This window comes from Amphiura filiformis, chromosome 10 (assembly GCF_039555335.1).
Source record: "Amphiura filiformis chromosome 10, Afil_fr2py, whole genome shotgun sequence".
NCBI classification, from domain to species: domain Eukaryota; kingdom Metazoa; phylum Echinodermata; class Ophiuroidea; order Amphilepidida; family Amphiuridae; genus Amphiura; species Amphiura filiformis.
The window spans coordinates 45,451,005-45,466,297 of record NC_092637.1 but is presented as its reverse complement, the minus strand read 5'-3'; the positions used below and the strand labels follow the sequence as shown (position 1 = coordinate 45,466,297).

Here is a 15,293-nt window from a genome sequence, read left to right as displayed (position 1 = left end):
TGAGCATGGTCCAATCTTTACCCGCTCTGTTTTCTATATAAACCGATGCGTACCATTAAAACAATAAGCTTCCAAATTGTGGGTTGTATTGCTCCAGAGAATTCGATATGGAAGCAAAACCTTAATAACAGTACCTCATAGGATTACACTTGCGGTGTGATTACCACAATTCGCCACGTATTTGTTCACACCATCTAAACGAAACTTTTTACCGGGCTAATGAGAAAAAAAAAATGAGATTTTTCCGAACAAACACAAAAATGTCCCATCCCTAAAATTTTCACTCCCCCAGGGCTCATAATTATAGCACTGCCCCTTACCAACCTATTGTTCTTGAAACAATGTTCCGGACGATTTTCTGAAGTAATGTCCAGCTCCGTCAAAGGTCACTGTAGCCTTGATGACAATGACACTCAAAACTATATTTCATTCACTATTCCTACTTACTTCAGAAACAGTTTTACACTTGACAGACTGTAGAATCTTTCAAACCATGACAACGAAGACCAATAGTAATTCCCTTTTGGGATAACTACGCCAAGATAACTACGCACTTTTGGCGTAGTTCTCAAACGCCTTCGTCAAGGTGCCGAATGTGTAACACCTTCGCTACGTTCCATTATCTTTGGCTTACAATGCTATAGACGAATCCAAATACACGCATTCCTACACCTGACTAGCAGCCTTTAGTTGGGTAGCCGTCGGCTACAATGCACTCAAAATGTGAAATGATTCGGCCTTGGCGGAAATATTAAACTGCATTCCATCACCCGTTTTACACCTTCCGCGAAAACACAGGTAGACAAAAGAATAACACAATACAGTGCCCTTCGACAAAACACACAGCATGGTCTATTCGCTGTTGAAGTGACATAATAATCGGATTAACTACACGCGGTATCTATGCATTGATGTATACTTGCGAACAAAAGGACTATGTCAGTATGAATAGATGCGACGGGATTACCTGCGGAATTATCTCCATTATATATATTATTAGCTATTATTCTATTAACCCTCCTCGTCCTTGCATCTTCTCTCTATGTTAGGCGGCTTTTATTTGCACAATTGGACGCTCAAAACACCAGGTTGGTGCTAGCGGCTACCCAAAGATGTCCGACCAAATCCTGACCATGACTTGGCTCCTTGGATTCGTCTATAACTTGATAGATTTTATAAATGGTTTTTCGCAGCATTATCACTACAGAAAGCCTCAAGTTTGTGTTTGTCTTCTCATTTTATATCAAATACAAATGTGTCAAACATTGCATCATGTTCTAAGGGACCGTTCAGAAATACTTTGGTGGGGGGCTGGGCACTTGGAATTTTTGGAGTCAAAACTTTTTTGACCCCCCCTCCAGAGAACCTAAAACTTTTTTGACCCCCCCCTCTTTAGACATATAAAACTTTTTTGACCCCCCCCCCTTTCCAAGAGGTTAAAAAACAGTCTGGGGAGGGGGGCTACTCCATTTGTGCAAACTAGGTCACAATTATAGTTCAAGGTGTTTTTCATATGCTGTGACTTGTATGAAGTTTAATTTCAATTTATGCATTCTAATTTTTGTGACCAGTGTACATGATTAAATAAATAAAAGTAACACAAAAAAAGGGAAATTGACAGTGGTGTAGCTAGGGCTTGTGGCACCCAGGGCTAAGGATAGGTGTCGCTCCCGATTCTTGAAATAATTATTGCGCCCGGAGCACAAATAGGGGCTACCACTAATTAATTTTGGTTATAATGAAAGAATATCGGTCTTAAATTGATGTTTCAAATGACTTTGTCCTGAAATGCGCGCAAAGCGCGCGAAAATTTTGACTTTCATCGCTTTTAGAGTGGCTCAGAATCGATGCTGAATTGGTCAATTTGGCGCCCCCTAAGAGTGGCGCCCAGGACACATGCCCCCACCTGCCCCCGTCGCTATCCATTGGAAATTCAGAGCAACATCTGGGCACATACTCAAGATTTTTAATACTTAAGATTTGTTTATCAGGGGCGTAGCCAGCTTTCTTGGTCAGGGGGGTAAAATATAACTTTTGGGGCAAAGACAAAAAAAAAATCCTGGTTGCATCATTTTGACCCGGTATTATCAGTGGGATACATACATAATCACCCTTTTCTTATAGCGACTGTAGAATACATGTAAAGTCTTTGAAATTCCAAAAAGGCTTTAATGGGACACCGGTAATGAGCACACGTAGCACGCCAAAAAATGTATTTTACAGTATTTTGGGCCATAATCGTGATAAAAAGGGCTTTATTGGTACATATGTGCGCGTAGCGCGCAAAATTTTTGTATGTTCTTGTTCTTTTGGTATTTTTTTGCTTTAAACTTTTTTGACCCCCCTCCTTTAGTAACCAAAACTTTTTGGTACCCCCTTTGTGCAACTCAAAACTTTTTGTGTCCCCCCACACTTTGCCCAGTCCCCCCACCAAAGTATTTATGAACGGTCCCTAATTAAATCCTTCCCATACATTTGACATTGCAGTAATGCACTAGGGGATTCCCTTCCGGGTTTGTCCCTTTAAAATAATACACTGACTAATATTATCTGGGAATTTCCTCAGTACTAGAGTAAAAATGGCTTATTTTCTTATATTTTTCTCATATAACAATAATATTAAGGAACTTTTCCTCTTACGTGATTGATTTGGAATTTCCCTGATTGCATGATTCAAGGCGTCTTTGCTGACGATCTTTTTTTGCGTTTTTGAGTGTCGGCGTCTTCGTTCGGTTCTCGGCCTAGATTTTCTAACGTAAAAGTGACCAGCCTTTTCAGTGCTTTGTTCTCATTCTCGACGTCTTCGGCATCGGAAGACGTTGCAGACAAATGTAGCCCGGGAAATGAACCACTACGGGCCCGTACGCGGGGGGGGGTTGAGGGTGCTGCCCCAAATTTGCCAAAGTGTACAAAAGTTCCAAAATTTCTTCTACATGTACTATCATTTTGACCAACTTATTTATACGCCCAATTTGTAGTAATATTATACACATTAGAGAGCATCAGAAAGAACAGACGTTATGTCAAAATATAACCACAGGCATAGTAAAAACAAACACAAATTGAGATACACAGATTTTTTCCAGATAAATAATAACACCTCTCAAAGGTATTTTAATTTGTGAAAAACAACGTGTCACTAAATTACAAATGTTGATAATGAGACATGCTCCTGCAAAACATGACAAAGTTTCTCTTTCTTATCTTAAATACTTATACACATTATTGTGTTCATACATTAATGCTATAGAACGGCGAGCGTGATTGGTCGAAAGCCGAGCATAAACAACGTCCATGCCCGCGCCCGGCTACTTCAGCGTTTTTTGGTATAGAAAAAACGCAGAAAACCGCGGTTTTAAGAATCTTACATCTTATTTTTTGTTATTATTTGATGAAAAACAATCACTGAATGTTTGGGAATGTATGAACGGGGTTCATTCATAGAATTGAGGGCATGATCGTTGTTTATAAACAATCGATCATGCCCACAATTCTATGAATGAACCCCTAATTCATATTATTACGAAGTTGACCACAAAAACATTAAAAGTTCACTGATAAAACTATTACCACCTACGGGAATAGTTCAAGATTAAAACATTATAAGGCGTTTTAAAGAAGCCTTTACAATATCCACCCTGTTGGGATAAGAAGACTACGGTGAGCTTTACAGGACAAAAAAGCTACTGAATTTATACAGTCGCACTTTCTACTATGTTATGTCGGAGGATGGAAGGGCTTAAAATGTATAACGATAGAAAGTTGTCAAGGGAGACATAACAGATTTCTCTCCAAAATAACTCGGATATTCTTATCAAAATGACAAGAAACTCATCAATTTGACAGGTTTAAAATGACAATGACATTCTAATCAAATAATATGAAACGTAGATCTGGTCAATTAGCTTATAATGTATAAATTCTTGTTAAAATGACTCAACGTATCAAATTTGAATAGGATGTCTTATCAGAGGGGGACATAACAAAATCGTCACTATGCTATGGATAATGTGGTCAAATAATGAATATGAATAGTTAATATAAACCGGAAACTGCTACCATTTGATATTCGAATTCGGGGTCAAATTGATAATAAACCTAATCAAAATTTACAGTATTACTCATCAAATCGATTAGTTACGGGATCAAAAATAAATGAGTAGGGATTATATTAACAAATGTATTGTGCGAAATTAGAGTGTATTCATATAAGTTTGACAAGATTCTGTTTTGTCCCCCTCGGATCAGCCATCCTACTCAAATTTGACAAGTTGAATCGTTTTTGACAAGAATCTATTTTTTTAATTATTTGTTTTAGTGATAATAGGGAATGTTTTTTCTTTCTTTTTGCACATAGTGGCAGACAGTGCATAAGCATATTTATAAGAACATAACATAACATAAAATAACATTACATTACAAAAGTTACATTGCCTTACACTCCTTGCATTACCATACCTTACATTACATTACATTATGTAACGTTACTATAAGTTTCATTATATTTACATTAAGTGACATGATGTTAAATTTCATATTACATTTCATTACATTAAATTTAATAATATATATATAACATTTTGGCACATCACATTATATTATTGTTATATGCAGATAATCTGTTTGATTGTTCTTCAAAGCAATTTCAGTTTTAATGATTACAAAATTAGTACATAATTTCCTTTTTATGGTCAAAGGAAGGATGAATATTCCTTTGAAGTAGGTAAAAATATGGCCTGTGAAGATGTTATCACCAAAACACAAAATGTTTTACAGAAAATGTTTTAATGTCGGGTTTTAAAAATGAAGAGCTTATTTCCAAACCGTGTTAAGTCCACAACCCCATGTGTCTCATTTACTTGTGTGATACAATCACAATTACTTTGACAAGTTTGACATTAGCAACAATGAGTTGTACTATTATTTACCATAACAAAGGTGCATAACAATATGCAGACTATTGTTCTCATTTGGAAAAACAAAAGCCTCACACAGTATTTTACTGTGCATTTGCTTTGTAATTGGGCATCCAACTGAAATTGTAATACCTATAGCATTGCAATAATGCACAGGGAAATCAGATACATGGGTTTGTGGATTTTAACACGGTTCGGAAATAAGCTCTTCAAATATTCAAACCCATTTTGGAAAACATGCTGCAAAATATTCTGACATAATGTTAATTAATTGTTGACAAAATGTTTTGCACAAATGTTTGCCAAAAATATTTGCAAACGTTTTCATGACCATTATATAACCTGACATTTTATAAATGTTATTAAATTCGTTTTGACCAAACCACGTTAAAACATTGTTGTTTAACTGGGTTAAAACATTGTTGTGTTTACCGGGTTGTTTGCAGTTGTTTGAACCCGTGTCGCTTACGCTAAGTTAATTTAAATTATCAACTTAAAAACATTATATTGAGAGCAACTTAGGTATAATGTATGCAACTATCAACCACAATTCTAATAACCATAATCATGATAATCTTATAATCATGGTCCTAAACACAAGTCGAAACCTATACCATGCAGGCGCGTATCGGAACTTCAGCAAGCGGCGGGGGGGGGTTACTTGGTGAGCTATGAAAGGATCATGAAACGTGTAAATATAACATATTGAAGCTTAAATGGTCAAATATGGTTTAAATTGGAACAAATTCCCGCGAAGTGCGCTTAAATTTGCTTGTTTAAAAGCTGAAATGGTCAAACAGATTAATTTCGTCAATATCGCATGCACACATGCGTTTCTCTTCTCTTTTTCTCTAATTTCTCTTCTTTTTTTGATACCCGGGGAGCGCGCGCCCGTTTAAAAAAGAACTGTATACGCTACTGCCATGTATACATTCACTCTAGTTCTGATGGAAAGAAAACAGCTTCTTTTAATATATAATCATAAGGCTAATTCTAACCGCAACCCTAATCCCAAACATCATCCTAATCCTAACCTAACCCTTAAACCCAACCCTAATTCTTATTATAGCCTCAACTAACTTAATAGCCTAAACTAACCTAATTTCTTGGGGTGGTAATTCTATAAATCAGCTGCTTTCATCGGCCCGCTCATTCTGCCCGCTCATCTGAGATAGCAATACCCATTGGGTAATGAAGTCCTGTGATGACACATCCCAGACACTGCTCACCATCTGCTGTGTATCGATATACAGCTTTAGGGCTGCCCAGATTCACAACAAATATCTCACCTTGCTTACTACAGCAGACACCGTATGGCATCCACTCAGTGACTTGTAGAGGAGGCTGCAGTACTCTGACATTATTACCACAGTAATCCATTAATTGTAGAGTGTTGTCAATGACAACAGCAATATCTTCCTTGTAGGTGACAGCAAGCCAGTTTGGCATACCAGATGTAGCAAACTTAGATATGAGTCGACCATCTTCATGATGGATGGAGATTGTGTTGCCTCTTAATCCAGCTATAATCCTGCCGCTCGAATCTACAGTGAGTGCACGAGGAGTGGATGGTTGGTTGAGCATATCATAAGTAGGTGTATTGGGATAGTCAGTCAACGTCTTACCTTGGCTGTCATAGAACTGAATCTGACCTTTGCCAGGAAGGACGAACCAGCTGTCTGATGTTATAGCGATATCCACCAGGCTCGTTGTAAGAGGACCTTGAAATATGTACTTGATGTTACCATCCTTTGAGAATACTTTGCAAGTTTTATTGTATCCATTTGTCACAGCAATATCATCATCGTGGTTGACTGTAATTCCCCACGGGCCACTCATATCATCATCGTGGTTGACTGCAATTCCCCACGGGCCACTCAGTCCAGCCTTGGTACTAAACCGCCTAATCAATACCCACTTGTCTTTGAACGACAGCACGCTACACATATCAGGAATATCAACTGTATCAGGTGCTATGAACCCGACATATCCCAGCGAGTCTGATGCAGCCACAGGCTTGGTCATCTCATTCAGCTCCTTAAGACTTGCTGACAAGGTAGGGAAGATTGAAGTAATGTCATGGTCTGATCCCATTTGTGTGACTTTAGTAGCAAGATCACGGGCACATTCAAGTTTAGCCAATGTTGTCTGAAGATTGTCTTTGATATGATTTAGCTCCTTGGCATTCTGGACATCCACTAACCTGACATCAACCTCATGTTTCTTGAAGATGGCATCAACCTGCTTGTAGTACTCATTCTTGACCCTTTGCAGGTTCTTCTTGACCTCTTTGGAGGCAGTAGCGAGACTCTTCTGAACATCCTCTGTTTTCTTGATGGCATCTCTGTACTCTATCTCTAGATCTTCACTTCCTTTGGAGAGCTCTTTTAACTTCTCAACCTTTTCCTCCGATGCTTTTTTCAAGGTGATGACCTGATGTTGGGGATGACCAAGCACGATGCATTTTCCACAGATAAGCTTCCCACATGTCTCACAGTAGAACTTCTTTGTCTCACTGTCATGGTCCTTACACTTCTGGTCTTCAGATGCAGTCACTGGTAGCACTACTTTTCCGGAGCGAACATCTTCAATGCTTACAACCTGGTGGTCTTTATGGGTTTTGAGGGTATCGTGTGCAGTGTGGCAGGTTTGGCAGAAGAATTCTTCGCAATCCAGGCAATAGGCTGTGGCTTTCTTTTTCAGGTTGCAGTTTCCACACACGGCATCCTTCATGGTTTGTTTTGCCTGCAACAACATGGGTGCAAACACATAACAACTACCAGTTACCGAATATTTATTTATTTTTTCATAAATACATTCAAGAAGGACAAATCAAGTGATCCACTGAACATGATGACAAAAATGTAGAAGGAAAATTAAGAGTGTGGTATCCCAGCAAACACAAAACGTTTTCGACATCATTCGCAAAAGGTAATAAAAGGTGGTTAGAAAAAGTTTAAATGTCGGGTTATATAAAGGGTATAAAACGTTTTCATAACATTAAAAAATATTTTTTAATAACCTATTGCAAATATTTTAACATTGACAACAAAATATTTGGCAAAAAATAGTTTACAATAATATTTTTAAAACATTTCAAAATTATTCTTGCAGTGTGTTTTCATACAAAACGTTTCAAAACGTTTTCATGACATATATATAACCCGACATTTAATGTTATTGAAACGTTTTTATTTAAACCAAGACCCAAATTAAAACTTGTTTAAACCGTCTTTAAAACGTTTTTGTGTTTGCTGAGACGTTTCCCAAACGTGCTCAATCTACTGCCTTCATTTAATATACCGTAGAAACCCGTCTACAAGGAATAGTAGCGACTGTGATGATAGAAAATTTCACGCTAGCACCCTCCACAATATTATATCATTATGGAATTTGAGCAAATCATTTACCGACACAAGCAGGTATACAATGTATTATTTTATCTTTATTTCGCATCTCACGAGCATAGCTCACTTGGCAAGGCATAAGACTTTGGTTCTTTAGATCGGAAGATGGTGAGTTCGAGCCTCATCACGGTCACACAAACTTTTATAAACAAAATATTGTTCAAACTTTTCATTTATATTTTCTTGCATTTTCTAAAGACTCCTTTCGTGATCATTTTTTTTTCATATTTAGTTTAATTTATTCTATTGTTTTTCTTTTATTGTTTCTTTTCTTTGTTTTCTTTGTCTTTTTTTTCTTGTTTAATCTTATACAGCGAATTAAGTACATAAAACCCGCTTTAAAATCTACTTTATATTGTCTTGTGTTGTAAGCTGACATTCGTTTGTCTAGTGTAAAACAGGCGATGGAGTGCAGTCACCGCCAAGGCTGCGTCATTTCACATTTACAGGTTGGATGAAACCTAGTGCGCTCAATGGCAAACATTACTATAGGAGTCTGTCACCATGTAATTATTGTTTGCTTTGTACTATGGGCTGGAGGCCTACGTACGTAGACATTAGAAGGATGATTGTTTACAGGGAATTTTAATGATATCGGGAATTGCCTGTCACACATGATCGCACACAGTGACGTAGGCAATCGGTCGGACTTCATCTGGCCAAAACATATTGACACAGGTCAGCATACGGCCATATATATCCTTCCTGACATGCTTAGTAGCCAAATCCGTAGAAGAGTATCCACACACTATACGCCGTAGAAGTGACGTCATAATCGGATTAACTACCATAGCAATAGATAAATACAATTTTTTAATGTACCGCGCTGCAGGATGAACTCATCGCCTGTCTTCAATTATATGATAGATTGAATACAATACCGCTCTTTTCAAAGAGACTAATCTTACAGTTGCAGGTGATTAGCATTTCTTTGACATCTATGATTCAATGCATCGGCACCGCATGAACGTTGTAGTGCGGGCGATATAGCCAAAATTGTATTCATATATTGCTATGGTAGTTAATCCGATTAACTACGTCACATCGACAGCGAATAGCCTATGAGTATGGGTTCAAGTGGAACAAAAAATAGTGTATGTCCATTGCTATGGTAATTAATCATGTTAGTGTTTACATCACTACTTCGGTGAAGACAAGAGAAGTGTGCCTTCTCTACCAACGCCTGTGATATAACAGGTGCAAGCGAAACAAAATTGAATGACCAGAATAGTTTCCTTTGTCAGATAAATTGATTGAAGTTTTTGAAGACACTCTATTCTTGATGGGACAATAGATTCAAATATGGAATAATTATTATTCCTCATCTATTTTTTTTTTATTGAAAAAACTGCAATTGTGGCAACAGAACAATATTTATTTTGATTTCATCACAAGGCTTTCATTCTGGCGAGGGGTAGAAGATGCATATATTAAGTTCGTAAAAAGGACCAAGAGTATTAACTAAATTGAACACCCCTGCAGTAAGTTGGAACAGGTTCTTGTATACAACATTAAAATGCTTAGATTAGATTTATTTTCCAGCACGATGAAAGTGTTCTTGTGCGGGCTTCTTGCGGTCGGAATGCGTCATTATGGCAACAGCGGGCTAGTCGTAGGGAAGGTTACTACTGTCTGTTCAATTAGCTTAGATTCTTGTATTTTTAAGATATTTGAAAAACTAAAACACTGTGGTCAAAGTCATCAAAGAAAAGTGTTAGCTCAGCCTTAGACCCAACGTGATTTATACTTTTCAAATTCCAAAGTTCAATTTGAAACCCCATTTCTTTTCAATTTTGGTCTTTTCCCGCGATATTTTTATAAAAAGCCGTAGAACGTCATAACGAATGTCATAATAATTAGATGCGCTGAGATATAGTATTCGACCATCCGCATCAGTAAGTATTGTCCAGCTAAATAGATATATTTGCCAGTAGGCCTAACTTTTTTATGTTGAAACCGTTGAATCATTACGTTATTATAAAAATGTGAATATGAACTAAGGTTTTCCAGAATAGGCCAAGCTTATATAAATACATTCCTTGCGTATTTATATTTATTATTGGAAAGAAATGATGGTGTTAAACAAAACTCAATTTACATTGTAAACCAGTTGAAATAAGAACGAAATCCATAATTTTAATGTCATTGTTTAGGAAAAAGATAATGCTCAACATAATGTTATGCATAAAACGTATTCGCGCATATAATTTCGTGCAACAAAAACATGTGGACAATCGTCACCTATAGACCCTATCCAATAACCGGAACGACATAACAATTGAAATGGCAGGACAGATTGTTTTGCTGAATTGGATAGGGTCTATGCCCTAAGTTGAGAATGGACCATCCCACTCGATTTGTGAAAAGGTCGCGAACCCTTTTGGTGGACCCAAGTAACTGCCTAAAATGAGGCAAAATTGAAAAGAAATGGGGTTTTAAATTGAACGTTGGAATTTGAAAAGTTAAAATCACATTGGGTCTAAGGCTGTGCTAACACTTTTCTTTGATGACTTAGACCAAAATTTGTTATTTTTTCAAATATCTTAAAAATACAAGAATCTAAGCTAATTGAACAGACAGTACCTTCGCAGGGATAGGGACAACCCCCACGATGAGAACGCAGTTGCCATTGTCGACCGTTCTGGCCGCAAGAAAGCTAGTCTAAAAAGAGACGCGGCCACGGTGGTGGCCGGTCTTTTTGATGACACACTTATACACAGCAGTAGAAACAAAATCGTGCTTAAGCCAAAACGCACCCTACCTACCATTCCTCAAGAATTGGGATGGCACAAAGTTGCAACATAGGTTTTATTGCAAAGACGAGGACAGACAAGTAGTTACAACACATCTGTCTAACCGTGGGTTTCGCTATTATTAGAATAAAACCACAAAATTACTAAAAAAAACTATAAAAAAAAACTAAAAAAAAAAAAAAAAAAAAACACCCAAAAACACCTAAAATTAAAAGTAGAAAGGTAGATTTGAAGAAAGATAAAAAGAACATGTCAAAAAAGTTAAAATTAAACGAGAATGAAAAAACGGAACCGGTGCCCGGACCATGCTCTCTAGATCTTCAGTTCCAAAGTCTGACGCTCTATCAATTGAGCTATACGATCCTGATATACGAAACAGTCGTTATTATGTCAATACAATTGATTGGTGTTACAACATACTTAGATGGAATGCATAGCCACCCAGTGCCAGTATATATTTGCTCAAACTCCAAATACAAAAAGCAACCAATTTTATTGAGGGCGTTTCTTAGGTATATCCTTGTAGACGGGGTTTTACGGTATATGTTTACTATATTTATTTGTTTGCAGGCTATAGACACCAAAGCGGACACCAAAGCCGTAGCCATAGTGGGTGCGGGGGTGCAAGACAAACAAAATCACATAACATCCACTTTTTTCTGGTAGAAACGTTGAAAATCAGCCCTTTCTTGAAGAAAACAATCTATAAATTCTGACGGATGGCCTGATAGAAGTTTTGAAAAGAGATCTATTTTTATTGGAATCAGTGATTTAATTTTCTATCTTGGAACACTGCACATACCGCTCAGAATGTGATTTTACTTCAAATTGAAATCTACGAACTCTTACTCCTAGGCCTACAATTATCATCAGGCTATCAGCTCGAAGATCGAAAATTGAAACTCGAAGATTTATTAGCAACATAAATTTTAAAGGCCACTTTTCTCAACATTTGGCGGTCAGAAAAGTTTTTTTATAATCAGCTGGATTAAAACAAAAAGCCTATAGTGTTTTGAAGATGAACGTTTACCTTATCCAGTGTTTCTTGTAAGGTATTGATGATGAAATGAGGAGGGAATCCAGACACTCCTTCTTTTGGTATTGCTGTTGGTTTCTTGCAGTAAATGTTGGGACACACAACTTGCGTCTGCCCTTTACAGTACCTCTCTAAGCAGTTGTGGCAAAAGCAATGGAGGCATGGCAGTCTTCTAGGTTTCTTATATTGATGCAAACAGATCCCGCATTCTAAATGATCCCGACTGAGATTTTTAACAAGCCTACTTTCAGCCATTGTATTGGTAGAAAAGGGCGTATTTCAATTAGTTAGTGCCGAACTGGCTAGTGAAAAACGTCGTATCTTTAAATGTAGTGTTTCTATGTTCTATTTTTCAAAAAAAAAATATTTAAAAAAAAATAAAAAAAATAATTGCAATATATTTTTGTGTACACAACTTCATATTTCAGAATTGCCTTCATATTAATTATTTAAATAATTATTTTAAAAAGCCGTATTTCACAAGTAGCACTAATAAGTTGAAAATAAGTGTTAGAAAATAAGAAAAGAATCACGTTTATTGCATGATTCTGAATGCGTACTACTTTTGAAACATGTTAAAGTTACGCAAGATGGATATCATCTCCAATAGCTGCTCCAAATTATTTATTTTTGCAAAACTTGCCGCAAAATCTTCTCATCGTGTTAAACCATCAAAATTATTACTAAAACTAAAATTAAGTGTTATTTTCACTATAATTTCAATTCTTATTTTGTATTCTTTTGGGACAATACTATTATTGTAAATACTGTTGAAACTATTTAAACACAATTGAACACAAAGCAGCCATTGGAACAATTGATCTTGCAAAATATTGAAATAGAATGCAATCATAACAATAAATAATATATATAACTGTATGTCAATAATGAAGTTGGTAAAAGAAACTGATAAGCTCTTGACTCTGCCAATATCAAGCTGATTGACCGAACGATTACTCAAAGTCCAATAATACAGGGTGAGTCAAAAAAAGTGCAATAGACCAAAGAATCGATATTTTGTAAAAGTTGAAATTGTCCATTATTGAAAGGTTTTATAAATACCACACTCAATAGTCACCTTTTGTGAAAAAATGAGGTGACTCGCTACTACCGTTTAATTTTTATGAGTCCTTTTGCTGCGATACCCAATTTCATTATTTGTCCACGAGGTACCATGTATTTTGAATGAGAGCACACAATGCACGATAGAAGCACCAGCTCTGAAACTAACTTTAACTTAAATAAGGTAGAGTTTTGTGTTACTTTTTTTTGTTCTGTTCAAACAAACTTTCTAACATTACTTTAAGTCCTTCATACCTCACTCGACTCCAACTCCAGTTTTTTTTAACCCCAATATGTCTAACTTACTGGATATTTTGTAATTCACTCCATTTCAATTTGCGCGCATTCTATTTCGACATTTGAAAAACCCGGCTACAAATGTATATGTTTTTGATATAGAATAAACATATTTAAAGTAAAGGGAAAATGAAGATAACAACAAATAATGTTTTTTCTCCTTAAGGAATGGGATATTAACGTTTAGCGACGTTTTCACGTATTTTTGTGGGGACTGAGAGTACACCAGACCTATCGAATTGCATTCTGAATACGAGGAATGTCCTTCTAATATCAAATAATTTTGATTTTTTGAAATTCGCGATATAATACAAATTTTATGACAAATTATTAAAATTTGATATTTTTTTAATTTTTGATATTGTTATATGTTACAGTACATGTACGTTACATTACAAATTAATCATACGTTACGTACCATGACATTGCATCAAATTACACTACATTTTATAAGAAAGGTTTTTAACACAAGCCTTCACATACATAAATGACAGCCAGTGAAAAAATGTCACTGACCATCCAGGATTTGAACCTGGGACCTTCGGATCACTGGACCGATGCTCTACCAACTGAGCTAATGAGTCAGATGGAGAAGAGCAGTGATGTTATTATATATAGGTCTTCAGTTCAATACCCGTCCTCTATCATCTTCTCATTTTATTACATTACATTACATTACATTACATCACATTACATTACATTACATTACATTACATTACATTACATTACATTATACGATTACGTTCAACTTGCATCGCATAATTTACATTACATTGTATCGCCTACTATATTTACATTAAACACAGTTTTACATCACATTAATTTTTATTAGACTATTTTATTCCTGTAGAGGTTGTGCGTGAAATTATTGATTGATCACCGTAATCATGACGCAGTGCAGTTCATTCAATCAAATGTTGTCATCAACCTATTTGATCGTAGTGCATTTGTGACTTGTCATGTCAAAAGGAGACACTTTTGGGCAGGTTATCAATTTTAAGGTTCTTACATATCTTAAATGTAGAGATATTTTGCTCCACAACACCATTTTCCCCAATGAAATCGGACATTCCTAAGCCAAGATATTGAGTTAGTAAGTTATGGTATTATAAAATTGGAAATTGAGATATCGGCCTTTAAAAATATTATTGACAATGTTGAGAATAGGAATTACCTTGAAAAATGTCTCAAAAAATACAAGATGCCAGTTATATTCCGGTCTGAAACAATCAGACAGTATTTTTAACATTCATAACATCACAAATTCGCAACAAACCCAAATTGTGAAAAAATCACCCCGGGCCAGATTTTTAGATCATTAGATAACATAACCATGATAACATAGCATTACATAGCATTACATTACATTGCATTATATTGAGAGTGTTCACGACAATTGCATTATACGTTCCATTTGCATGACATAATTAACATTACATTGCATCACCTACTATATTATACATAATTAGTATAATACATTACATTTTATAAGATTGCCTGTCATTTCATTACATTTACGTTACATCACAGTACAATACATAGGCCAAACTTTACATTATGTTAGAACTAGCCCCGTTCCACAAACCGCGACGCCTCTCGAATAGCGAGCGGAGCGAGCACCGAGCGTAGCGAAGCAGTTGGAAAATCATCATACAGGTATCAGAGTACAGCACAGAAGCCAGTGCTACATTATGTTACATTACTTTCTATATAAACAGGTTGCATTACATATTGATGCATTTCTCACTATTCTCACAACAAAAATGTTCACTTACGTGAGATTTCGGCTTACGTTCGCTAAGCCTTTTTCAAACTTGACGCG

At 36.2% G+C, this 15,293-nt stretch overlaps 1 protein-coding gene and 1 non-coding gene across 2 annotated transcripts; both read right to left on the bottom strand.

Moving 5' to 3' along the window:
• Positions 1–6,065: 6,065 nt before the first annotated feature.
• LOC140163276 (E3 ubiquitin-protein ligase TRIM56-like) lies at positions 6,066–12,367 on the bottom strand. Its single transcript, XM_072186674.1, has 2 exons — positions 12,107–12,367; positions 6,066–7,661 (listed from the first exon to the last, which is right to left on the bottom strand). The coding sequence occupies exons 1-2, from the start codon at positions 12,365–12,367 to the stop codon at positions 6,066–6,068; spliced, it is 1,857 nt and encodes a 618-aa protein (XP_072042775.1).
• Positions 12,368–13,982: 1,615 nt separating this feature from the next.
• On the bottom strand, positions 13,983–14,056 carry Trnat-agu (transfer RNA threonine (anticodon AGU)). The gene has a single exon. It is a non-coding gene; the product is annotated as a tRNA-Thr (tRNA).
• Between the last annotated feature and the right edge of the window lie 1,237 nt (positions 14,057–15,293).

What these genes read in the sequence shown, in the direction of transcription:
- LOC140163276 (XM_072186674.1), bottom strand. Translation starts at nt 12,367, where the DNA reads ATGGCTGAAAGTAGGCTTGTTAAAAATCTCAGTCGGGATCATTTAGAA. An exon ending in TACAAGAAACACTGGATAAG is followed by an intron (nt 7,662 to 12,106) that starts GTAAACGTTCAT and finishes ATGTTGTTGCAG; the next exon opens with GCAAAACAAACCATGAAGGA.